General features: G+C 51.0%; 1 protein-coding gene across 10 annotated transcripts in view; it reads right to left on the bottom strand.

The window, feature by feature from the left end:
- Positions 1-24,617, bottom strand: part of VRK3 (VRK serine/threonine kinase 3) — a 44,161-nt gene extending 19,544 nt beyond the window's left edge. For 6 of the 10 annotated variants that reach the window (XM_007997627.3, XM_073016165.1, XM_073016166.1 and 3 more), the window contains exons 1-7: positions 24,097-24,212; positions 19,367-19,429; positions 15,109-15,251; positions 9,059-9,208; positions 7,053-7,331; positions 3,919-3,983; positions 918-984 (exon numbers count right to left, since the gene is read on the bottom strand). In XM_007997627.3, the coding sequence (XP_007995818.3) occupies positions 918-984; positions 3,919-3,983; positions 7,053-7,331; positions 9,059-9,208; positions 15,109-15,250 (703 nt within the window). In that variant the 5' untranslated portion in view covers position 15,251; positions 19,367-19,429; positions 24,097-24,212. Of the gene's footprint in view, positions 1-917; positions 985-3,918; positions 3,984-7,052; positions 7,332-9,058; positions 9,209-15,108; positions 15,252-19,366; positions 19,430-24,016; positions 24,213-24,497 lie in introns of those variants that run through there. The other 4 variants (XM_007997630.3, XM_007997629.3, XM_073016164.1 and 1 more) reach the window with 4 other exon arrangements.

Genomic DNA, 24,617 nt, shown 5'->3' with positions numbered 1-24,617 from the left:
TTTGAATATACTTGTAAGATTATATAATTTATTTATTTCATATATTTTTTGAGACTGAGTATCACTCTATCGCCCAGGCTGGAGTGCAGTGGCATGATCTCAGCTCACTGCAACCTCCACCTCCCAGGTTCGAGTGACTCTCCCGCCTCAGCCTCCCATGTAGCTGGATTACAGGCACATGCCACCACGCCTGGCTAATTTTTGTATTTTTAGTAGAGATGGGGTTTCACCACATTGGCCAGGCTGCTCTCGAACTCCTGATCTCAGGTGATCCACCCACCTTGGCCTCCCAAAGTGCTAGGATTACAGGCGTGAGCCAACACGCCCGGTCTATATAATTTAATTGCTAATACTGGCTATATGTAACCACCAGCTTGCCATCTTCCTGAAAATTTATTTTATTTTATTTTATTTTTTGAGATAGGGTCTGGCTCTGTCGCCCAGGCTGGAGTGCGGTGGCACAATCACAGTTCACTGCAACCTCCACCTCCCGGGCTCAAGCAATCCTCCCACCTCAGCCTCTTGAGTAGCTGGAATCACAGGCGCATGCCACTACACCCGGCTAATTTTTGTATTTTCAGTAGAGATAAGGTTTTGACGTATTGCCCAGGCTGGTCTCAAACCCCTGGGCTCAAGTGATCTGCCCACCTCAGCCTCCTAAAGTGCTGGGATTATAGGCGTCAACCCACGCCCAGCCTCAAAATGTAATACTTGGCTTCCAAGAGCTGGTGTGAGGCAGCCACAACACACACTGAGGCCTGAGGGGTGACAGGAGTCAGGTTATGGGCACAGATGGGAGCAAACCTGGGCCTTTAATCTAAACCCACCCTTCTCACACCAGCAGGTAGAATCCAGGTGCTGTGACCATGCTGGCGCCCCCTCACTCTCCCCTCCTTGCCCAGTTCCCTGCCAGGTACCTTGCAGAGGCTTGGCGGCCCGCTGGAAGAAGTTCTGCTCATTGAACAAGCGCCCATCCTTGGCATCCTGGTGGGGGACAGGAGAGGCAGAAGGCTGTCACACTGAAGTCTCAGACAAGGGCCCCCAGTTCCCACTGGCAATTTATTACTCCCTCGATGATGAGGTTCCTCATCGAGTCCCCACATCAGAGCCAGATTCCTCAGGTACTACACACAAACACACATCAGAGACTGCGAGCTACCTCCTAGTACCCAGGTTTCTTTTCTTTCTTTTATAAGAGCCACAGTGTTCCCTACAATGTGGTGTTCAGCTTAAAAACTACGTTTCCCAGCCTCCTCTGCAGTGAGGACTGACCACATGACCAAGTTCTGGCCAATGAGGATGTGAGCAGAAGAAACGTGGGCAACTTCCAGGTTATGCCCTTAAAGGGCTTTCCTTTCCTCTTCTGTTCCAGCTGGCTGCAATGCAGATGTGATGGTGGAAGCTGAAGCAGCCACTACAGCCCAAGAGATGCAGGTTATGCGTTGAAAATGTTGGTGCAAAAAGACAAGGAAACAGGGCCCCTTGTTTATAAAATCATCATGTCAGCTCTGGAAAACTGCCCCTGATTTTAAGTGAAAAAGCAATAAAAATATCATCTTGCTTACGCCACTATTAATACTGGGTATTTGTTAAAAATAACACCAATGGCCAGGTAGGGTGGGACAAGCCTGTAATCCCAGCACTTTGGGAGGCCAAGGCAGCTGACGGATCACTTGAGGTTAGGAGTTCTAGATCAGCCTCGCCAACATGGTGAAACGCTGCCTCCACTAAAAATACAAAAATTAGCCAGGCACGGTGGTGTGTGCCTGTAATCCCAGTTACTCGGGAGGCTGAGGCAGGAGAATTGCTTGAACCTGGGAGGCACATGTTGTGGTGAGCCAAGATTGCACCTTCAGCCTGGGTGACAGAGTGAGACTTTGTCTCGGGGGGAAAAAAAAAAAAAAAAAAAAAAGCACCAAATATTTTAATTAAAACACAACTCGTGCAGCTGGGTTCTTAAGAGTACAGAGTCAGCTGGGTGCAGGTGGCTCACACCTGTAATCCCAGCACTTTCGGAGGTGAAGGTGGGAGGATCGCTCGAGCCCAGGAGTTCCAGACCAACCTGGGCAACACAGGGAGACCCCATCTCTATCAAAAAAAGAAAGAAAGAAAAAATTAGCTGGACGTGGTGGTGCATGCCTGTGGTCCCAGCTACTTGGGAGGCTGAAGTGGAATGATCACTTGAACCTAGCAGACCAAGGCTGGGTAAGCCTTGCACCGCTGCACTCCAGCCTGGGTGACAGAGAGACTCTGTCTCAAAACAAACAAAAACCCAAAAGAATTAAATGACATAATGCTTGTGACACTCAGCCCAGGGACTGTCACATAATAGGTTCTCAATAAGCAGGTGCTGCTACTGGTCATTAGTGAGCCTAGCTCCCTGCCCCAGCTCCTCTTCTTGTCCTTCCTTTTCCCTTTTTGCGTCCTGGAGTCCTCCCCACGATGCCGGCGAAGCCCATAGTGACTGACGCGAGCGACGTGGGCACAGCCATGTAGGCCCTGAGCAATCTCACGTGGTGTATTCGTGCCTGCCCCACTCTCCCAAGGGGGCAGCTCCTTTAGGGCAGCAATTGGGTCTGACCCATCTCTGCAGAAGTCCCCAGCACTCGGTTCACAGGAGGCTGCAGGAAAGGCTTGGTGAATGAATGAATAAATGGATGGATGAACACCACTGGGCATTCAGCCCTGACCTTTCGAATGCTTCAGAACAGAGCTGCCTTCCCAGTGGATGGAATGTCCTCTGGTCAGCCGGGTGCCCTGTGCTCCCCGCCCAGCCCATCCGTCTTCCTGATGGGACTGGGACATGGCACGGCCCCCGCCAGACTGGGAGCTTCTCCAGGGCTGGGCCTGGGACCAACTCTTCATCACCGAGTTTTGAGCCTCAGGAAATGCTGATGAGATTAGATGCACGAACAGAGAGCAAGGCTGTATATCTAGGATGACGAGCGTAATTACAGTAGTAATAATGGGAACAGCTCAGGTTGATGGGGTGCGTACTGTGCCAGGCACACCTGAACCACGCAGAGCAGCATTAAATGGGACACAGTAGCTGCCCCGCTGGGAGGATTCAATGAAGCAGTGCTTGTGAAACACAGCCCGGCTCAGGCCATGCCAGGCTCTCAAAGCAGGTGCTACCCATCACTAGTGAGCCTGGCTCCACAGCCCACGCTCTGACCCACTCTCATGGCCTCCATCTAGGGCGGAGGGAGGGCAACCCACCCAGCTGTCCCTGGTTTTCTGGGGTGGGAGACAATTTGGATAAACAAAAAGAAAATAAAAGTCACCCGTAATCCCAGCACCCAGGGATGATGGCAGGGTTATGAACCATGACAATGCCCTTCTGTTAGGCACCTCCTCTGTGTGGAAGGCATGACTCACCCTCGTGGCCACTCTCCCTTTCTCTTTGTTTCCTTTTGGCCCCACCCTTGAGCGCACATGTCCGACAGCTGAAACTCATGCTCGGCCCCTGATGTGTGATTTCACTGAATCCTCAGCATGGGGACCCTATCTGACGGGTTCTCTGTTGGACCCCACACCCGGCACGGTGATACACAGTAGGTGCTCGATATGTGCACACTGCAAGACCGGTGGTAGGGGGCAGATGGGCCACACCCTGTGGGTATTAGTGGCTCCATTTCATGGATGAGGAAACTGAGTTCTGAGGGGGATGGGCTTCCCCAGGTCACACAGCCAGGGAGCATCAGAGCCAGACTCGGGCGGATCCAACTGTCGGTCTCTAACACCCCGGGATGATGGACAACTGGGTGCCTGCCCCGCCCACAGTCTCATTGCTCCTTGCAGGTGGGGACCCTGGTCCCCAGCCAAGCTCTCCCAGCTGACAGAGGGGCTCAGAAGTCAAGGATGTGTTTGTGAAAGTCCCTGCCCTCCAAGCTGCCCCCCACCTGCAGGGTCACTTACCAGTTTGAGCGAGAACTTTTGCTTCTGGGGTTCTGAGTCACAGGTGAGGACGGAGGTGGGTGCAGCTATGGGGGAACAAACAAGGGAGCGAGGTTATAACCGCAGGGAAGGTCAGGGTCATCGTCCCCAAACTTCCCAGCAATGAGGAGCGGCTCTGGTGCCCTGGTTCCAACAAGGTCAAGCGCACTCTTGGCTCTCACGACCTGCTGCTTCCTAGTTTTAAATAAGCTTCCTCTCCCTCTTTCTGTCACTATCCAGCCGTGCAGGAAGGGTTAATGCAGCAGGCTTGAGGCGGCTCTCCTGGCAAGGTCTGGGAGCCTAGATTCCGGCAGGGCTCCCAGAATCCCCTAAGTGAGTGGGGCTTGCTGAGCCTAAACTGCTTGTGCAATCACTGTGGTTTCTGTGCAACACCTTCTTTCCCCTGGGGAACCTGGAATGCGGATACATGTCAGACAGAGGGGGCCACATGAGCTCCCCAGTAACAGCTCTGGGCACTGAGCCTCTGAGGAGCTTCCTGGTGGACAGTTCCCGCGTACTGTCACAGCCTGTGGCTGGGGAATTAGGGGCGTCCCAGGCAGAGTGACCTCATCCAAGGCCACATCCCAGGGTGACCCAGGTCCAATGATTAAGGTGGACATAAAGGCCCAGCCTCTCTTGGCCCAACACGGACCCACGCTGAAGGACCACTTCTGCTCCAGAGCCCTGCAGGGTCGGCTGAGGCCATCACTGGGCTGCATCACAGCGCTGCCTCTCGCTCTGCCCCGCCTGCTTCCTTACCCTTCCCTGCAGGGCCGCCTCCCGCTCTGCCCCGCCTGCTTCCTTACCCCTCCCTGCAGCACCGCCTCCCGCTCTGCCCCGCCTGCTTCCTTACCCCCTCCCTACAGCACCGCCTCCCGCTCTGCCCCGCCTGCTTCCTTACCCTTCCCTGGGTTCTGATCCCTGAGGCAGCTCCCCATAAGCACCCCACCTGCTTGTTCCTCGACAAAGCCTGCTCCAGGAGCCCTTACTGTTCATTTACAGACCCCACCATGTCTCCGGCCCTGTGCTAAGTGTGGGCTTCACATGCATCGTCCCATCTGACAGACGAGAAGAGGAGAGAGGCCAAGAAATGCCAGGCTGACCAGGGTTCAAATCCCAGCTCCTCCCTCCACTCTCTGTGTGACTTTGGGCCTCCATTTGCATGTCTGTAACATCGGAGCAATAAGGCCTACCCGGAGACTGGCTGCAAGGACTCAACAGACAGGCAGGAGTAAGAGCGGCACCAGCGATGTGTGCAGCAAGAGTCTGCATCCCCCTGCACGCACACTGCTCGGTGAACCCGCTCAGCCCAGAGCCCAGCACGGAGCCTGGCGTGTCAGGATTGCTCCATAGGTGACAGCTTTAAAATATCCCCATAACACCAGGGCTCCGCAGCTGGGGAGTGGCAGAGCTGGCTCGACCTGGGTCTCGCTATCCCAAAGCCCGTGAGCTGAGCTACTGTCGCCTGCGCACCCTGACTCATGCTGGTGTCCCTCCTTCCTCTGTTCTCATTGTTCCCACCCTCCCTTCACCATCGAGGCTGGTATCATCTCAGACACTGGGCTGAAGGACAAGGGGGTGACAAAGTCACCAAGAAGCCGTCCTTGCCCTCAAGAATCTCCAGCTGCAACAGGGTTGGGAGCCAGCTCTACACGTTCAAGGCCAAGGGTGCTCTGAGCCCAGGGGAAGAGAGAGAGACTTATGCAGGACCCACATCTTGGGGAAAGAAAGGTCCTTTCCAGCTGTGGGGAGATCCTTTACATTGGGGGGATCATGCTGGAGCAGGCTGTGACATCATGACCAAGCATCTGCCCCTGTCTGGAAGCCAGGCACAGGAACAGTGCCTGTCTCTCACAGGCACCATGAGGTCAATGACGACGCGTACATGCCTGGCACTCAGAGGCACCATGAGGTCAATGACGACGCGTACATGCCTGGCACTCAGAGGCACCATGAGGACAATGACGACGCGTACATGCCTGGCACTCAGAGGCACCATGAGGTCAATGACGACGGGTACATGCCTGGCACTCAGAGGGACCATGAGGTCAATGACGACGCATACATGCCTGGCACTCAGAGGGACCATGAGGTCAATGACGACGCTTACATGCCTGGCACTCAGAGGCACCATGAGGTCAATGACGACGCATACATGCCTGGCACTCAGAGGGACCATGAGGTCAATGACGACGCGTACATGCCTGGCACTCAGAGGGACCATGAGGTCAATGACGACGCGTACATGCCTGGCACTCAGAGGGACCATGAGGTCAATGACGATGCGTACATGCCTGGCACTCAGAGGCAGGCAGGAAAAGCTTGCAATTTGATACAAATTTCCTGCACTGCTTTGCAGACTATAGAAAGCTTTCCTCTTTAATTTTTCTAACTGGCCCTGCTGCCAACAGCCTGGAAAGCTAGCTGGGCAATTTCCAATGTAGAGGGAGTCAAGGGAGGCCAGAAGGGAAAAAGGGCTTGGCCAAGGGCCCCAACAGAGACGGGCCACAAGCCCAGGGCTCTAGACTCTGTGATCTGGGGTGGCAGATCCAGGTTTCTGCCCAGCCCCACCCCCAACTATGATGAAACACCTGGCCAGTCTCCTTTCCTCACTCTCAAGGCATCTCAGATCTGCGTGGGAGGCCTGCCTGCTCTCCGCAGAGCCCCCCATTATGTAAGCAATAAACCTCTCCTGTCCTCTTGGTGTGTGTGTGACGTTATCAGCCTCGATGTTTCAACCAAATCTTAGGTGGGGATCCATCCTCTCTCTGCATACTGGCCAGAACAATCATCCTTAGCACACAGCCCCTGGGCCTCCCACATGCCAACAGCAGGCGGGCTGAGAAGGGGCACACCTCACACAGGGCACATGCCTTCCAACTGGCCACAGTCCCCACCACGCCCAACTGCCTTACTCCAGCCTGCTGCACTCATTCCCACTGTTGCCCGGCCCTGCAGGTGGGTAGGCGTAGAGTCCTAGGTCTAAGAGAAAGTTGCCTAGCGGCAGGTCTGCAGCTAGGGACGTGACTTCCATTCCCATTCTCAGGAAGGGGTCCCCTCCCACTGTCCTGGTGCTGAGACGACCCAGTCCCTGGCCGCCCATGGACAGAGCGTACCTTCATAGAGAATGCCCTGGTCGTCCCTGGTCTGGAGGAACTTCAGCTTCCACTGTCGCCCACTCTTGTCTGTCAGCACTGTCCCTGTGGGCAAAGCTTCAAGTGAGGTGGTCACCCGGCTCCGCTTCAGTGTCTGAGGACTCCGCTTCAGTGTCTGAGGGCTGCAGCTGGTCTTCTGAGGGCTCTGCTTGGTCTTCTGAGGGCTGCAGCTGGTCTTCTGAGGGCTCTTCCTGGTCTTCTGAGGGCTGCTTTTGGGGGTTGGGGGTCTGCTCCCGGAGCCTGCAGGAGGATGGTAAGAATAAAGCAGGCCGGGCGCGGTGGCTCAAGCCTGTAATCCCAGCACTTTGGGAGGCCGAGACGGGCGGATCACGAGGTCAGGAGATCGAGACCATCCTGGCTAACACAGTGAAACCCCGTCTCTACTAAAAAATACAAAAAACTAGCTGGGCGCGGTGGCGGGCGCCTGTAGTCCCAGCTACTCGGGAGGCTGAGGCAGGAGAATGGCGTAAACCCGGGAGGCGGAGCTTGCAGTGAGCCGAGATCTGGCCACTGCACTCCGGCCTGGGCGACAGAGTGAGACTCCGCCTCAAAAAAAAAAAAAAAAAAAAAAAAAAAAAAAAAAAAAAGAATAAAGCAAAAGCACCATCCAGGAGAGAAAAGTTGGATGAGGAGTGAAACAGTACGCAAACTACTATTCCTTTATGAATTAGTTCATTCAACAAACACTTCCTTGGACCTTCTATGAGTCAGGCCTTTGAGTGATGACACTGGGGTACAAGATAGGAGTCGGACCTGCATCCTTCCCTCAGGAGTGCCCAGTTTGGTGGGCAAGTCTACTCTAGATACAGCCAGTCAGATGCGGGTCTGAGACAGGGCAGCACAGACAGATATTAGGGCCCAAAAGAGAAAAAGATCCTGCCTGGAGAAGTCAGGGTAGGCTTCCTGGAGGAAGGGATGTTAGAGTTGGGTCTTGTTGGATGAGTAGAAGTTTGCCAGGGAAAAAAGGACATTCTAGACATTTACGCAAAAACATCCTGAAAAAGGACTCAGTCCTGAGATAGAAAGGGGCCAAAAAATTTGTTACACCAAAGCCCTGCCCTGGAAAAGTACCTAGACTGGCAAAAGAATGGGGCAGGTGTGGTGGCAGACAGATTTGGACACAGGAAAAGACATCGTTTACTCCGTTCCTCCCACCCACCATCCCCTAAAGGCAAGTAATGGCAAGAGGCCTCCGGGCTCAGAGGATAATAAGGAGCAAAGGGGACACCTCACACTGCCACTGTGGCTGTGGCTTCAGATCCAGGGGCCCAGCGAACAGAAGGAACACAGTCCTCAGGCCTCCCGTGTCCTGGGCACTGGCTAGGCACAGGGAATATACACAAGTTATGCTGGGTCCTTGCCCGCAAAGGGCCCCCAGTCCAGAAAGTGAGGCAGAAAGGCCTGTGGAGCCTAGAGTGACACGCACTCCAATGAAGGCTGCAGCAGGCATGGGGGGGTGCCAGACAAAGAGGCTGGAAAGAGGCTCTGGTGGACGATGAGGAGGTCTGGATGCGAGCCTACGGCACTCAAGAGAAGCTTCCTAGAGACCAGACCGGCTGAGTGGCAGTACACAAGGCCAAGACGGAAGGTGAGAGTGTCCTGGGCTGAGGGAACAGGCTTAGCAAAGACCAAGGTTAATCCCCAAAAGTGTTTTCTGGGCAAAGACTATGTTGAGGGCTAAAGCAGGAACCAGACCACACAGATGCCAGACTGAAGAGCTTGGTCTCAGGGCACCAGGAACAGTAGGAGGCTGTGTGCAGGGAGAGGCCAGGGCAGCTCTGGGTGCTAAAAGACCCATCTGGGGCCATTCAGAGGCAGACTGGAGGGGGAGATGGGAAGCTGGAGTCAGAGAACAGGCAGGGATGGATGATGTTTGAGCCAGGACTGTGGCAGTTTTGTCCCAAAGATCATTAGACAACCCAACTTTGCTCCACTTAGAGTCAGGCCAGATGGACCTTAACTCTTACCTTTGGATCTCTCAGAGGAACTCAGAGTATCTTCAGACTCAGAACTGTCACCATCTGAGAAGAGGGACAATCGGGGAGAGGTGACGGTGCTGGACCATTTCACTTTCTTAGGAGAGGTTTCAAAACTGGAGTTCAGCCCTCTCTTTGAGCCTAAAGAAAGGCAGACAAAATGCAGACTGGAGTTACAAAGGCCCCTTTGCAGGCTCCACTGGACTGGGAGCCCTGAGGTTATATTCAGCTATGCTCTTCTCTTTGGCCCTCAACATCAATTCTTGCTTCTTCTATCACATAAATATCTAAGTAAACTGTTCCTTTTAGTTGTTCTCACCTTCTTAGGTCTTAGCCTCTCTTGTATCTTCCAGCATTTTGCCACTCTGTGTCCTTTCTACATAATTTCTTTATATGTACGTATATTTGAGATGGAGTCTCACTCTGTTGCCCAGGCTGGAGTGCAGTGGTACGATCTTGGCTCATTGCAACCTCTGCCTCCTGGGTTCAAGCAATTCTCCTGCCTCAGCCTCCCAAGTAGCTGGGATTACAGGCATGCATCAACACACTCAGCTAATTTTTATAGTTTTAGTAGAGATGGGGTTTCACCATGTTGGCCAGACTGGTCTTGAACTCCTGACCGCAAGTGATCCACCAGCCTCAGTCTTCCAAAGTGTTGGGATTATAGGCATGAGCCACCATGCCCAGCCTCTTCCATGTAATTTCTTAAAATTTATCTTCCAGTTAACTAATTCTCCCTTCAGCTATGTCTAGTCTGCTGTTTTAACTACCCACTGAGGTTCTGATTACAATGATTATATATACATATACACACACACACACACACATATATACACACACACACACATACATATACATACATACAACTGCGTATATATACACACGTACATATATACACATAGACACATACATATACATATATACACATCAATCATTAGAGTTTTTATATGGTTCCTTCTCTTATTTGCCTGTGCAACTTTAACCTATTCCTTCATTATACTTTCAATTTGTTATTTTATTTATTTAAACGTATTAAGCATATTTTGTAAACATTCTCATCTATTAATTTTAAGGTCTGTGGTCTTGGCAGGTCTGATTCTGTAGTTTGCTGTTTCTGCTGACTCTCAGGCTAGCTTATTTCCAGGTGTCTTTGTAAATCAACAGAGACTGGTGCTTATGTTCCTTGGACATTGACCTGTGGTAATTCCCTAAGGTTTGTCTTTAAAGGATGTTTTCCAAGAGAAGATTTGTTTATATCAGGCAGGGAGTGGTACCCACATCTCACCACTTTAAATTAAATGTTCAGCTTGCATTTTGGGGGACCACACAGATCAGTGTGAATTCTGGCCCCAAACTGGTGAGAATGTAAATTCTTGATTAGGAATTCTCAAAGAAGGCTGGGCGTGGCGGCTCATGCCTGTAATCCCAGCACTTTGGGAGGCTGGGGCGGGTGGATCGCCCGAGGTCAGGAGTTTGAGGCCAGCCTGTCCAACACGGTGAAACCCTGTCTCTACTAAAAATATAAAAATTAGCTGGGTGTGGTGGCAGGTGCCTGTAAACTCAGCTACTTGAGAAGCTGAGGCAGGAGAATCACTTGAACATGGGAGGTGGAGGTTGCACTGAGCCAAGATTACATCACTGCACTCTAGCCTGGGTGACAGAGCAAGACTGTCTCAAAAAAAAAAAAAAAAAAAAAAAGGAATTATCAAAGAAGACATTCCTCCTTTTTTTTACCCACCACCAAGGCTGACCAATGTCTCCACCAATTTTCTCAGTGGAACAATGACTTTTGCTGTAGTTCAGCCACTGAGGAGCCCCCGATTTAAGAGGAGGTTAGGAAACATGTCCTTTCTTTTTAGTTGACACTGACTAACTCAGCCAGCATGGTTGGTCCCTGGGCTACTGGAATGGCCTCCTAACTGGTTTCCACGCCTCGAATCCATTTTTCACAAAGAGAAGCCACAGAAGTCTTTCCAAAATGCAAAGCCTATCGTGTTGCCTACTTGGCAGAAGCTCTTCCGCAGCTCTCCACGTCACCAACGGTTAAAACCAAACTCCTTCCCGTGGCCCTGCCTGTCTTCCCCCAGGCAGAAATGTTCCTTACTCCTCCACTGTGCCTGGCTCCCTTCACCTCACATCTGCTCCCCATATCACGTCCCAGTGCCTGGAACACATGTGCCAACTCCCACCTTGCTCATTCTTCTTTTTTTTTTGAGATGGAGTTTTGCTCTTGTTGCCCAGGCTGGAGTGCCATGGCACAATCTCGGCTCACTGCAACCTCTTCCTCCCGGGTTCAAGCAATTCTCCTGCCTCAGCCTCCCAAGTGAGTAGCTGGGACTACAGGCACGCACCACCTCGCCCGGCTAATTTTCTATTTTTAGTAGAGATGGGGTTTCTCCATGTTGGTGAGGCTGGTCTCAAACTCCCGACCTCAGGTGATCAGGCTACCTCAGCCTCACAAAATGCTGGGATTACAGTTGTGAGCCACTGTGCCCAGCCCATTCTTTTTCATCCCTAGCTCAGTTCAAACTTTACCCACTTAGGGAGGTTTTCCCTGATCCCCTGAAAAACATGTTCCCTTATATGTGTTCCAGGGTCCATTCAGTTCCCCTCTGTTATCATGCAACCTACTGATAATCATTTACTCAATGTCTGTCACCTTACTGAGCTGTAAAAACTATGAGAGAACAGAAACCATGGCTGTCTCGTTTCTTACCATAATCCTCAGGACAAATATAGCACCTCAGCACATGGCCGGTCACTCACACATATTTGCCATCTGATGACTGAGGGAGTGAATAACGAACTGGGCTCTAGGTCAGCATTAGGAAAGGCAGAGGTTGGGTTAAGAACTGACTCTGGCCGGGCACGGTGGCTCATGCCTATAATCCCAACACTTTTGGGAGGCCAGATGGGTGCATCGCCTGAGGTCAGGAGTTCAAGACCAGCCTGGGCAACATTGTAAAACCCGGTTTCTACTAAAAATACAAAAATTAGCCAGGTGTGGTGTTGCACGGTTGTAATACCAGCTACTAGGGAGGCTGAGGAAGGAGAATAGCTTGAACCTGGGAGGTGGAGGTTGCAGTGAGCCGAGATTGTGCTGCCATACTCCAGCCTGGGTGACAGAGCAAGATTCTGTCTTAAAAAAACAAAGGCCGGGTGCAGTGGCTCACGCCTGTAATCCCAGCACTTTGGGAGGCAGGCAGGCGGATCACGAGGTCAGGAGATGGAGACCATCCTGACTAACACAGTAAAACCCCGTTTCTACTAAAAATACAAAAAATTAGCCGGGCGTGGTGGCGAGTGCCTGTAGTCCCAGCTACTCAGGAGGCTGAGGCAGGAGAATGGCGTGAACCCGGGAGGTGGAACTTGCAGTGAGCCAAGATCGCGCCACTGCACTCCAGCCTGTGCGACAGAGCAAGACTCCGTCTCAAACAAAACAAAACAAAACAAAACACAACAAAAAAAACCACTCTGACTCTCAAGTTGGGCCAAGGCCAACGCTGTTCACATTTGCCTGGAACTGTGGAGATGAAGAAGTCAACTTGAGACCTCAAGGCAGTAAGCATGGGAACAAAAGCTATATGCTAAGGATGGCTCAGTGGAAAAACAGAGGAGCCTGGGTCCCTTAGGGCATCGTGGGGACACCATCCCAACACTTACTGTCTCCTTTTTTCAGTAAGAAAAATACTGCTCTACATACTTGCCAGTAAAAGAAAAATAAACCTAATCATTTGTTTAAACCCTTGTCATAGCATTTTCTGTTATTTGCAGCTAAATATATTCCCAAATGATAAAATGAATGTCACTCAACTCCCCGCCATGTATGCTGACTGCCTTCTGCACAACTGTCCGATGGGTAAACCCTCTTTGATTTACCAATATTGTATCTGGGCTTGGGCCTTCCAGTGAGCAAGACCGACTATTGATATTTAATTCATTCAACCAGTCAGTAAGATTTCTCAACACCTGATACCGTGCCAGGCACAGACCCAGGTGCTGTGCTAACAGCAGGTTACAAAACCAGAATCAACACAGGTTACAGAAACACAAAAAGTTTCTGTCCTCATGGAGCTTACAGAAGAAGCAATATAAGTAAAATACTGTATTTAATAGGGTTGAGACAAGTACCAAAAACAAATACACAGCAAGGAAGGGGGACAGGATCACTGCATAGAGGGAAGATGCAACTTTAATTAGTAGTGGCAGTGAAAGTGTCTCTGAGAAAGTGACAACTGAATAAATACCTGAAGGCATGGATGGGCGCAGTGGCTCACGTAATCCCAACACTTTGGGAGGCCGAGGCTGGTGGCTCACTTCAGGCCAGGAGTTCAAGACCAGCCTGGCCAACATGGTGAAACCCCATCTCTACTGAAAATACAAAAATGAGCCGGGCGTGGTGGTACATACCTGTGATCCCAGCTACTCAGGAGCCTGAGGCACAAGAATCACTTAAACCTGGGAGGTGGAGGTTGCAGTGAGCTGAGATTGTGCCACTGTACCCCAGCCTGGGTGACAAAGCCAGACTCAGTCTCAAAAACAAAAACAAAAACAACAAAAAACAAAACCTGAAGGCAGTGACAGAGTGGGGCATGCAGGCCCATAAGGGAAGAGGCATCCAGGAGGGAGCGGCAAGCGCACAGGCTGAGGCCCAGGCATGCTGAGGCGTGGAGGGGCAGCCGGGAGGCCGGTGCAGCTGGAACAGCACAGGCAACAGCAGGAGGGTCGGGAGGTGGAGTCTGAGGGGAAATGGGGACCTGGTCCTGTCGCCTCACATGGGAAAGTATGAGCAGAGGAATGACGGGCTCTGACTGTATTCATAGGATCCCTCTGGCGGCTGTGTGAAGACGACTACAGGGACAAGAGAGAGGAGCCGAGGGCAAAAAGGCTTCTGCACAAGAGAGGTGAGGGCAAGGGATGTGGGAGGTGAGGGCAACGGATGTGGGAGGTGCGGGGAAGGAATTGGGCTGATACTGCACTGATTGTAAAGAGGGAGCCAACAAGATTTGCTGAAGGGGTGGGCGGGTCAAGGGGCTGGTGACAAAGAGAACTCATGGATGACCCCCAGGGTCCGGCCTGAGAAACTGGATGGAGGGCTATTCTTGGCAATGGGGAAGTCTATGGCAGGGCAGGCGGCACGAACACCAGGGGCTCAGGTGAAGGCAAGTTCAGACTGAGATGTGATCAGGACATCCAACACAGGTTAAGCATCCCAAATCCAGAAATCTGAAATGCAAAATGCTCCAAAATCTGAAACTTTGAGTGCCAACAGGATGCTCAAAGGAAATTTCACTGGGTTACTGTGGAGTTCAGATTTTTTTTTTCTTTTCTTTTTTTTTAATCGAGTCTCACTCTGCTGCCCAGGCTGCAGTGCAGTGGCGTAATCTCGGCTCGCTGCGACCTCCGCCTCCTGGGTTCAAGTGATTCTCCTGCCTCAGACTCCCAAGTAGGTGGGATTACAGGTGTGCGTCACTATGCCAGCTAATTTTTGTATTTTTAGTAGAGATGGGATTTCAGGATGTTGGCCAGGCTGGTCTCGAACTCCTGACCTCAAGTGCTCTGCCTGCCTCAGCCTCCCAAAGTGCTAGGATTACAGGTATGAGCCACTGTGCCCAGCCAGATTTCAGATTTTTGAATCAGGATGCTCAACCAGTAAGTATAATGCAAATATTCCAAAATCTGAAAAAATCCAAAATGAGAACACTTCCGGTCCCCAACATTTCGGATAAGGGATACTCAACCTGCAGGTGCCAAGCAGGCAGGCTGCACATATATCTCCTCCAAGCAGGGGAGTCCAGGCTGGCTGGAGATAGAAATGAAGGAATTGTTAACATGGAAACAGTGTCCAAAGCCATGAGGCCAATAAGAGGCCAAGGGACTGAGGGTAGGCAGAGGGGTCCAGTCCTGAGGCCTGGGCTTCTCCAGTATCAGGACAGGGTCAGACAGGCTGCAAAGGCATCCTCCCTCCGCACCTCCCCAGACACACACGTGCATGCACCTCATCCCCACTGCAGAAATGGGCTCAAAGCTCTGGTTCTTACCTCGGAAGGATGACACACGCGAACTGACAGGGGTTTCGGACCCCACATGCTCCTCCTCTGTGGGCAGAGAATTTCCACAGTAGGGGCAGAACTTGAATGCCGCTTGGATACTTTTGCCACAGTCTGGACAGAAGGAGATCATGCTACAAAACAGAATGAACACATACAAAGTCAAACGGGCTGGCTGAAGCTCAGTGGAAGTATTGTTGGAGAACTGCTCTTAATCACAGGGTGAGTGTGCAGGAGGCATAGCCAGGGTCTTCAACTATGTTTGTGACGTTCACTTTTTTTTTTTTTTTTTGAGACGGAGTCTCGCTCTGTCACCCAGGCTGGAGTGCAGTGGCTGGATCTCAGCTCACTGCAAGCTCCGCCTCCCGGGTTTACGCCATTCTCCTGCCTCAGCCTCCCGAGTAGCTGGGACTACAGGCGCCCGCCACCTCGCCCGGCTAGTTTTTTTTTGTATTTTTTAGTAGAGACGGGGTTTCACTAAGTTAGCCAGGATGGTCTCGATCTCCTGACCTCGTGATCCACCCGTCTCGGCCTCCCAAAGTGCTGGGATTACAGGTGTGGGCCATCACGCCCGGCCACAACTGACTAATTTTTAAATTTTTTTTTTTTGTAGAGACGGTGTCTTACTATGTTGCCCAGGCTGGTCTGGAACTCCTGGCCTCCAGCAACCTTCCTGCCTCAGCCTCCCAAAGTGCTGGGATTACAAGCATGAGCTACCATCCTGGTTGCAAGAGACCATTCTGATCAAACCCTTTTCCTTCATTCACTGTAAAGGCTGGCTTCGTTGCAAATGCAAACAGTGGGGTCCTTAAAATCACAGGTTTGGCCCCAGGCTGCCAGATTTCAATCCCAGATCCGCTACATGCTGGGCAAGCTACTTAACCTCTCTGTGCCACAGTCCACCCCATTGTAAAAGAGGGCTTCTCCCAGCACCTATCTCATAGAATGGTTGATGAGGTCTAAATGAATATGAGGTGCTGAGAACAGGGCCTGGCCCACAGAAAGCCTTTTATGTGAGTGCTTGCTGTGACCATATCATGCCTTGTACCCAAGTTACTATATTCCAGTCATTAATATTTCTCTTCTTCTCCTTCTTCTTCGATAGGAAGTTCTGAGCTTCTCAGGCCTGTCTATTTCCTCTAGGTACTAACTTCTGAAATTCTAGAGCTTGTCCTTAAAAACCATAGGCCAGGCCGGGCGCGGTGGCTCAAGCCTGTAATCCCAGCACTTTGGGAGACCGAGACGGGCGGATCACGAGGTCAGGAGATCGAGACCATCTTGGCTAGCACGGTGAAACCCTGTCTCTACTAAAAAATACAAAAAACTAGCCGGGCGAGGTGGCGGGCGCTTGTAGTCCCAGCTACTCGGGAGGCTGAGGCAGGAGAATGGCGTAAACCTGGGAGGTGGAGCTTGCAGTGAGCTGAGATCCGGCCACTGCACTCCAGCCTGGGAGACAGAGCGAGACTCCGTCTCAAAAAAAACAAAACAAAACAAAACAAAAAAAACCAAAAACCATAGGCCATTCCATCAGCTGGTGAAATAAATCTCAGTCACATGGGGAGAGAACAGGTCCTGGATTCCTCTTCCTCAGGCTGCAGAAGAACAGAAACACTCTGGGGCATACATCTGCCCTTCTGTTGTTCAAACAAAGGAGTTGTATAAGACATCTGGACTGCAAAGGCTGTCGGTCAAGTATCTTTTACCCTCTAGAAAGCCAGTCATTCTGAGTGGTTGTCCAACTCAGTGATTTGTCGTCCTGCTAATAATATGTAAAAGAACATCTCTGTCTTCTCAAAGGCATAAATACCAGTGAGCATTTTTGTTAGGGTAGAGGTCTCACTGCCTCTTCCCTCTCCCCCAGGCACACCTGGGTGTCTGACACTGGTGTCACAAGACCAAATTGCCTAGATGTACCCAATAAATATATACACCTACTATGTACCCCGGTAAATTAAAAATTAAAAAAACAATTTTTTTTTTTTTTGAGATGGAGTCTCTCTCTGCCACCCAGGCTGGAGAGCAGTCGTGCGATCTCAGCTCACTGCAAGCTCCGCCTCTTGGGTTCAAGCGATTCTCCTGCCTCAGTCTCCCGAATAGCTGGGATTACAGGCGTGAGCCACCATGTCTGGCTAATTAAAAAAATATATATATTTTGGCCGGGTGCGGTGGCTCACGCCTGTAATCCCAGCACTTTGGGAGGCTGAGGTGGGCGGATCACAAGGTCAGGAGCTCGAGATCATCCTGGCTAACACGGTGAAACCCCGTCTCTACTAAAAAATACAAAAAATTAACCGGGTGTGGTGGTGGGCGCCTGTAGTCCCAGCTACTCGGGAGGCTGAGGCAGGAGAATGGCATGAACCCGGGAAGCGGAGCTTGCAGTGAGCTGAGATCATGCCACTGCACTCCAGCTTGGGCGACAGAGCAAGACTCTGTCTCAAAAAAAAAAATATATATGTATACACATACACACACACACACACACACGTGTGTATATATATAGTAAAAAAAAGAAAAAATAGCCAGTCATGGTGGCACATACCTGTAGTCCCAGATACTTGGGAGGCTGAGGTGAGAGGATGGCTTGAGCCCAAGAGCTCAAGGCTGCAGTGAGCCACGATTACGCCATTGCACTCCAGCCTGAGTGACAGGCTGTGCCAATATTTGGAGTGCAAATATATATTACATATATATTTATATACACATAAACAACACATTATATATATACACATTATTAAACTGCATAGAGGCTGGTGCCTGGAAAGTTGTATTAGTGAGAAGTCATGTGTGATTGTGTGAAACCACTAAGATTTAGAAGTCGCTTGTTACTGAAGCCTCGCCAGTCAGACTCTGCTACACTTTTCTATTTTCTAGCAACAGGGTCCCACCCTGTCACTCAGGCTGGAGTGCAATGGCATGATCATGGCTCACTGCAGCCTTGAGTTCTTGGGCTCAAGCCATCCTCTCACCTCAGCCTCCCAAGTTATCTGGGACTACAGGCATGTGCCACCATGACTGGCTTTTTTTTTTTTTGAGACAGAGTCTTGCTCTGTCGCCCAGGCTGGAGTGCAGTGGCACGATCTCAGCTCCCTGCAAGCTCTGCCTCCCGGGTTTACGCCATTCTTCTAACTCAGCCTCCCGAGTAGCTGGGACTACAGGTGCCCGCCACCTCGCCCAGCTAGGTTTTTTTTTGTATTTTTTAGTAGAGACGGGGTTTCACTGTGTTAGCCAGGATGGTCTCGATCCCCTGACCTCTTGATCCGCCTGTCTCGGCCTCCCAAAGTGCTGGGACTACAGGGTTGAGCCACTGCGCACGGCCTCTTTTTTTTTTTTTTTTTTTAACTTTTTGTAGAGATGGTGTCTTGCTATGTTGCCCTGGTCTCGAACTCCTGAGCTCAATCTTTCTTCCTTGGCTTCCCAAAGTGTTGGGATTACAGGTGTGGGCCACCATGCCTAGATTTCTTATGTGAACAAAGGGTTTGTTTAGATATCTGTGATGGTTTGTTTTATTTATTTATTTATTTTGAGACAGAGTTTCACTCTGTCACCCAGGCTGGAGTGCAGTGGCGCGATCTTGGCTCACTGCAACCTCCGTCTCCCAGGTTCAAGTGATTTTCCTGTCAGTGTCCTGTGTGGCTGGGACTACAGGTGTGCCCTACCACACCCAGTTAATTTTTTTTTCTTTTTTGAGATGGAGTTCTGCTGTTGTTGCCCAGGCTGGAGTGCAGTGGTGCGGTCTCGGCTCACTGCAACCTCTGCCTCCTAGGTTCAAGCGATTCTCCTGCCTCAGCATCCTGAGTAGCTGGGACTACAGGTACGCGCCACCACACCTAGCTAATTTTTATATACAAGTATGCGCCACCACACCCAGCTAATTTTTACATTTTTAGTACAGATGGGGTTTCACCATGTTGGCTGGGATGGTCTGGAACTCCTGACCTCAAGTGATCCACCTGCCTCAGCCTCCCAAAGTGCCGGAATTACAGGTGCGAGCCTCCACACCTGGCAGAAATCTGTGACAGTTTTAAATGGCTTCATGTTACATAGAATTTCCCCAGATGCTGGTTGCCCTCCGGGAAAGATGCCTCCAGGACGCAGCAAGTGCCTAAGCAGGCAAGCCCTGCCATACCCACCACAATGTTCTTTCTGGGAGTAAAGCTGGCCAGCAGCAACCCAGAGGAGACAAGCAGGAGCCAGCTGCTGGTGGGAAAAAGGAAAAAGGCCTTGAGAGGCTATGCCCAAGGGATAATACCTTTATGAGGTCACGGTCTGGCCCTTGGATTTACTGGGCTGGAAACTCCATTTTGACAGCGACCTGTAAGTGAACAAAAGTGGAGTGGCTGACTCATGCTTTCACACAGAAAGGAAAGATAATAGCTAATGTTTATTGAGCACTGGTCATGTCACCAGCATGTGCCAAATCCATTCGTTCGTTTATTCACTCATTCATTCACTCGATAATTATTCACTGAGTTTCCTGTTTATGCCGGTCACTGGGGAAACAGCAGCGAAGGAAACAACCCAGCCCCTGCCTTCAGGATGCTCAAGTTCTGGTGGGGAAGAGAAGCTAACAAACAAATGAGCAAGGAACCGCTGAGCAGGTCAGATGGAGAAAGTGCTATGGAGGACAATAAAGTACCACAGAAGAAAACAGGATGCCACAGAGGTTGATGGGTCACTATTCACACAGGGTGGCCAAGGAGGGACTCACCCAGAGGGAGGCATCTGAGCTGAGACCCAAAGGAAACCAGGGAGCGAGTTGTCAATATCTGGGAAGGCGTCCTCCAGGCAGAGAGCTTTCTATGCATTATCCTATTTAGTCTATACAACAGCCCAGGACGCCGGTTCCAGAATGATCACCACTTCATAGGAGAGTATGGCACTCGTTTTTCCAAAGCAGGTCACAGCAATATTTCTGGTCCTGTGTGCTCTTTGGAACCTTGTAACCTCTCTTCCCAGGAGTCCGGGTCTCTGTTCCTCCCCCTTTGGAGCTGGGCAGAGCTGTGACTGCTCCTACCAACAGAGGACTGGCAGCAGTAAGGCCATGAGACTTCCAAGTCTGGGTCACAAAAAACAACTTGGCTGGCTCACTCAGGATGCTCACCCATGGAAGCCAGTTTCCATGGCATGAGGCAGCCTAAAGTAGCCCAGGCAGAGAAACCACATGGAGAGGCTCAGGTGGAGAGGAACTGAGGCCTACGGCCAACAGCCAGCACCAGCTGCTGGGTGAGCGGGCAAGTCCTCAGACCACTTAAATCCCAGCCTTCAAATCTTCCTGCTAAGGCACAGGCATTGGGGAGCAGAAACAGGCCACTCTGCTGTGCTCACTCTGAATTCCCGGCCCACAGGATCCATGGGCACAAGAAATGGCGGTTCTACACCAGTAAATTGTGGGATAATTTTTTCCTAGACACAGCAACCAGAACAGAGAGACCCTGCTGCACAGAGGTTAAGTCACTGAAGACAGTTCTCATTTCATGACAGTTCAGTATGTGCAGATCACTGTGCTAAGTTCTTGGGAGGTATTATCTACAGAACCTTCCCAATCACCCTTTTCAAGGTAAGAATGATTTCCCCTTTGGGGAGATGAGAAGCAGAGGCTCAGGGAGAAAACGACTTGCCCAGGGCCACACAGCTCTTAAGTGGCAAGCCAGACACATGATTTTGTTTAATCTTCCCCTCCATTCTATGAGGTAGGGATAATCATCCCACCTTTGAAACCTGCAAAATGATGCTCAAAGGGTGACAATTCTCCTTCCCCCAGACCTGACTCCACTCACCTAGAAAACAGTGGGGACGCAGCTGGAATCCAGAACCTAAAAGCCCATGTTCTTAACCTGGTGCCAGTTCACACAACGAAAACGCAAAACCGGACTGGGACCTTGGGGCAGCAGGTCAGAACATTCTTGTAGATTTAAATCTGGAAGCTGATGTTGGGTGTGGAATCAGGGTAAGAGAGTCTTTTAACTATGTGCCATCCCCGGTTCTGACACCGTCACCAGCCTGGTCTAGGCCACCATCTCTCCCTTGTGCTACTGCAGCAGCTTCCGAACTAGACTTCCAGCTTCTACGCTTGTCCCTACATTGATTTTCAACCCAGTAGCTAGAGGGGTCCACTTAAAATCTAAGTCAGACCCTGCCCCTGTCAGACCCTGGCCCATATGGTGGGTCGGACACGGTGGCTCACGCCTGTAATCCCAGCACTTTGGGAGGCCGAGGTGGGCGGATCACGTGAGGTCAGGGGTTCCAGACCAGCCTGGACACCATGGTGAAACCCCGTCTCTACTAAAAACACACACACACACATCAGCCGGGTGTGGTGACAGGCACCTGTAATCCCAGTTACTTGGGAGGCTGAGGCATGAGAGTCGCTTGAATCCAGGAGGCAGAGGTTGCAGTGAGCCAAGGTCGCACTGCTGCACTCCAGCCTGGGCGACAGAGCGAGGCTCAGTCTCATAAACAAACAAATACATTAAAAAAAATGTAAGTCAGTCCCTGTCCCTCCTCTACTCAAAACCATATGGTGGATTTCATTTTAGACAGAATCAACGCCAAAATTCCTACCATGGCCCAGGAGCCCCTGTATGATCTGCCACTTCCCTGTTCCCTCCCTGACCTCTCCCACCATCTTGCCTTGCTCACACTGAGTCAGCCACACTGGCTTCGGTGCTTTTCCCCAATTGTGACAAGAACGTTTCTTCCCCAAGACCTTTGCACCTGCTCTCCCATCTGCCTGGAACACTGCCCCCACAAGAGTGCACACACGTCACTTCCTCATCACCTTCTTTAGCTCTCTGTTCAAATGTCACCTTCTCAGAGATCTTCTTGGACACGATTTTACTGTGTTTTTTCTTTTCTTTTTTTTGAGATGGAGTTTCGCTCTTTTGGCCCAGGCTGGAGTGCAATGGTACGATCCTGGCTTACTGCAACCTCTGCCTCCTGGGTTCAAGTGATTCTCCTGCCTCAGCCTCCCATGTAGCTGGGATTATAGGTGCGTGCCACCACGCCTGGCTAATTTTGTATTTTTACTAGAGATGGGGTTTCACCATGTTGGCCAGGTTGGCCTTGAACTCCTGACCTCGGGTGATCCCCCCCGCCTCGGCCTCCCAAAGTCCTGGGATTACAGGCTTGAGCGACCGTTCCTGGCCCTGGACACCATTTTACTAATAGCGTGTTTTATCCTCCTTACCTTGCCTTATTTTTCTTCACAGTGGTTGTCACCACCTGACATACTCTGAGTTACTAGAATGTAAGCTTCATAATGGCAGGGACTTTTCCCTGTCTGGTTTGCCATAGTATGCCCAGAGCCTCACACAGGCCTGGCACAGAGCAAATGCTGGGTCTACGTTTGCTGAGTGAATAAATCATTGTCTCCTTTGCAGAAGAAAACGTGCCAAGAAGGCAGGGGGGTCCCCAGCTGTGTCACACACATTCATCTTTCAGGCAAGTCTAGACATCTAGCCAGAGACTCAAAGCTCAGGGCCAGAATTATCTAGCTGGATGGTCCTTAAAAAAGACCTGCCACTTAGAAACAGATCTGTGTAGGGGTTAAGAGGATAAACTTGGGACATAATCTGCCTGGGTCTGGATCTTGCTTCTGCCATGTATTACATGATGGTGGGCAAAAAACAGATATTATTTTTTCCCTTTGGGACAGAGTTTTGCTATATCACCCAGGTTGGAGTGCAGTGGCACGATCTCAGCTCACTTGCAACCTCCACTTCCTGGATTCAAGCGATTCTCCCTGCCTCAACCTCCTGAGTAGCTGGGATTACAGGTGCATGCCGCCATGCCCGGCTAATTTTTTAATTTTTAGTAGAGATGGGGTTTCACCATGTTGGCCAGGCTGGTCTTGAACTCCTGACCCCAGGTGATCTGCCCGCCTCGGTCTCCTAAAGTGCTGCGATTACAGGCGGGAGCCAGCATGCCCAGTCAAATTTTTTGGATTTTAGAACCTATTACATATTACAACACCGGCGAGATCCAGGGGCAACTCTCCATAAGCAACTATATGATTTGCACAACAAAATCTTTAAAAATTCTAAATAGTCACACATCAGTTCAGGGTGGGTACTGCCAGCAAACAAGTTCAAAGCCAGGTGAGGCTGGGCTACCAGGTAAGTTGCAAAACAGAGAAAAAGATCTTTCAGTTTTTACAACGTTTTGGATTTTAAAGTCATAGATAAAGGATTGCAGACCTGTAAATATTCTTTAACATTTCTTTTTTAGTGTCTGGCATGCCCAACCACCCTGAAAATGTGAATTAGCTGGGCAGGATTTTTTAGACACTGCTATAATAACGTGGGCTTGAGCATTGCCTATTAGACTAGCACCGTTCAAGCCCCGGTTATATTAGGGTAATATCGGTTGCACGGAGCCTTCCATATAGTAAACACTCAGTAAAAGTGGATGTGCTGAAGTCACCTATGCAATGGCCAGGTCAGGACTTGAAAGCCCAAGACTCCAACTCTCAGGCCAGTCTTTATCTTAATTTATTTGACTTACTCAACAAATGTTTAGTGAACAGCTGCTATGTGTCAACTACTGTATAGTGTTCCTCCTAGAAACTTCAGGAGACAACAGCAAAAAGGCTAAAGGTCAGACCCCACCCCAACGCAGGTGGGCGGTTGCCTAGGCGACAGAGACTCCCTTTGGCCCCATCCTCCATAGAAACCATGGGATGACTTAGATGCCAAGTTTCACAGCGGAGGAGCCAAAGGTGGCTTCGGAAGCTCAAGAGAAAGCCAGTGAACCCCGAGACCCGGAGCCGCTCTCATTCCGAACCCCGACCGCAGGGGCCCCCACCTCCCACCAAGGGTCGTGCTGACGTCACGGACACCCCAGCCGAGCTGCGGCTAGGGGGTCGGGGGACGTACGGCCACTCCGCCTCGCTTCCCCTCACCTCTTTACTTAGGGACGGGGTTGGGATTCTAGGCTTCTGCAGCCTGACCCTTCGGATCCTCCGCAGTTACCGGGACTCACCTTCTCGGTTGCCCCGCGAAAACTTCCGCAGGGCAGAGAGCGCTGCGCGCGCATCCTGAGCCTGTGGCGTCCGCGCAGGCGCCGCGGACTTCCCGACGGCCCCTGGGCTTCGCCTACCTGGGAACTCCATTTCCCAGAGGCCTCCGCGGCAGGCCCGCCCTCTGATTCCAGACGGAATGGGGATTATTCCGTCATTACTCATCCCCCTCCCCACCGTTCTAGCCTCTTTGGAAGGCCTTCTGGTTCTACTGCGCATGTGTCTGTGTAAAACCAATCGGAATACACCGTAAGGCATCTCTCCACCAGTCAGAGGTCACATTACCACTTCTCCCGCCTCAACTCCACCCCTTCCGCGCGTTTTCTCAGAAATCCCGTCTCAACGCGTTTCCATGGCAACCTACCGCTTGCTCTTCGGAAGAGGGGAAGACTCCCAGTCTTCTAGTAAAGGCAAGAAGCTAATTAGATGATTATTTAACAAGGTAAAAATCTGGACTACAAACCCTGATGCCGCCTGGTCCTGA

Source organism: Chlorocebus sabaeus, chromosome 6 (assembly GCF_047675955.1).
Source record: "Chlorocebus sabaeus isolate Y175 chromosome 6, mChlSab1.0.hap1, whole genome shotgun sequence".
Classification (NCBI taxonomy): domain Eukaryota; kingdom Metazoa; phylum Chordata; class Mammalia; order Primates; family Cercopithecidae; genus Chlorocebus; species Chlorocebus sabaeus.
This window is presented reverse-complemented; position numbering and strand designations above follow the sequence as displayed.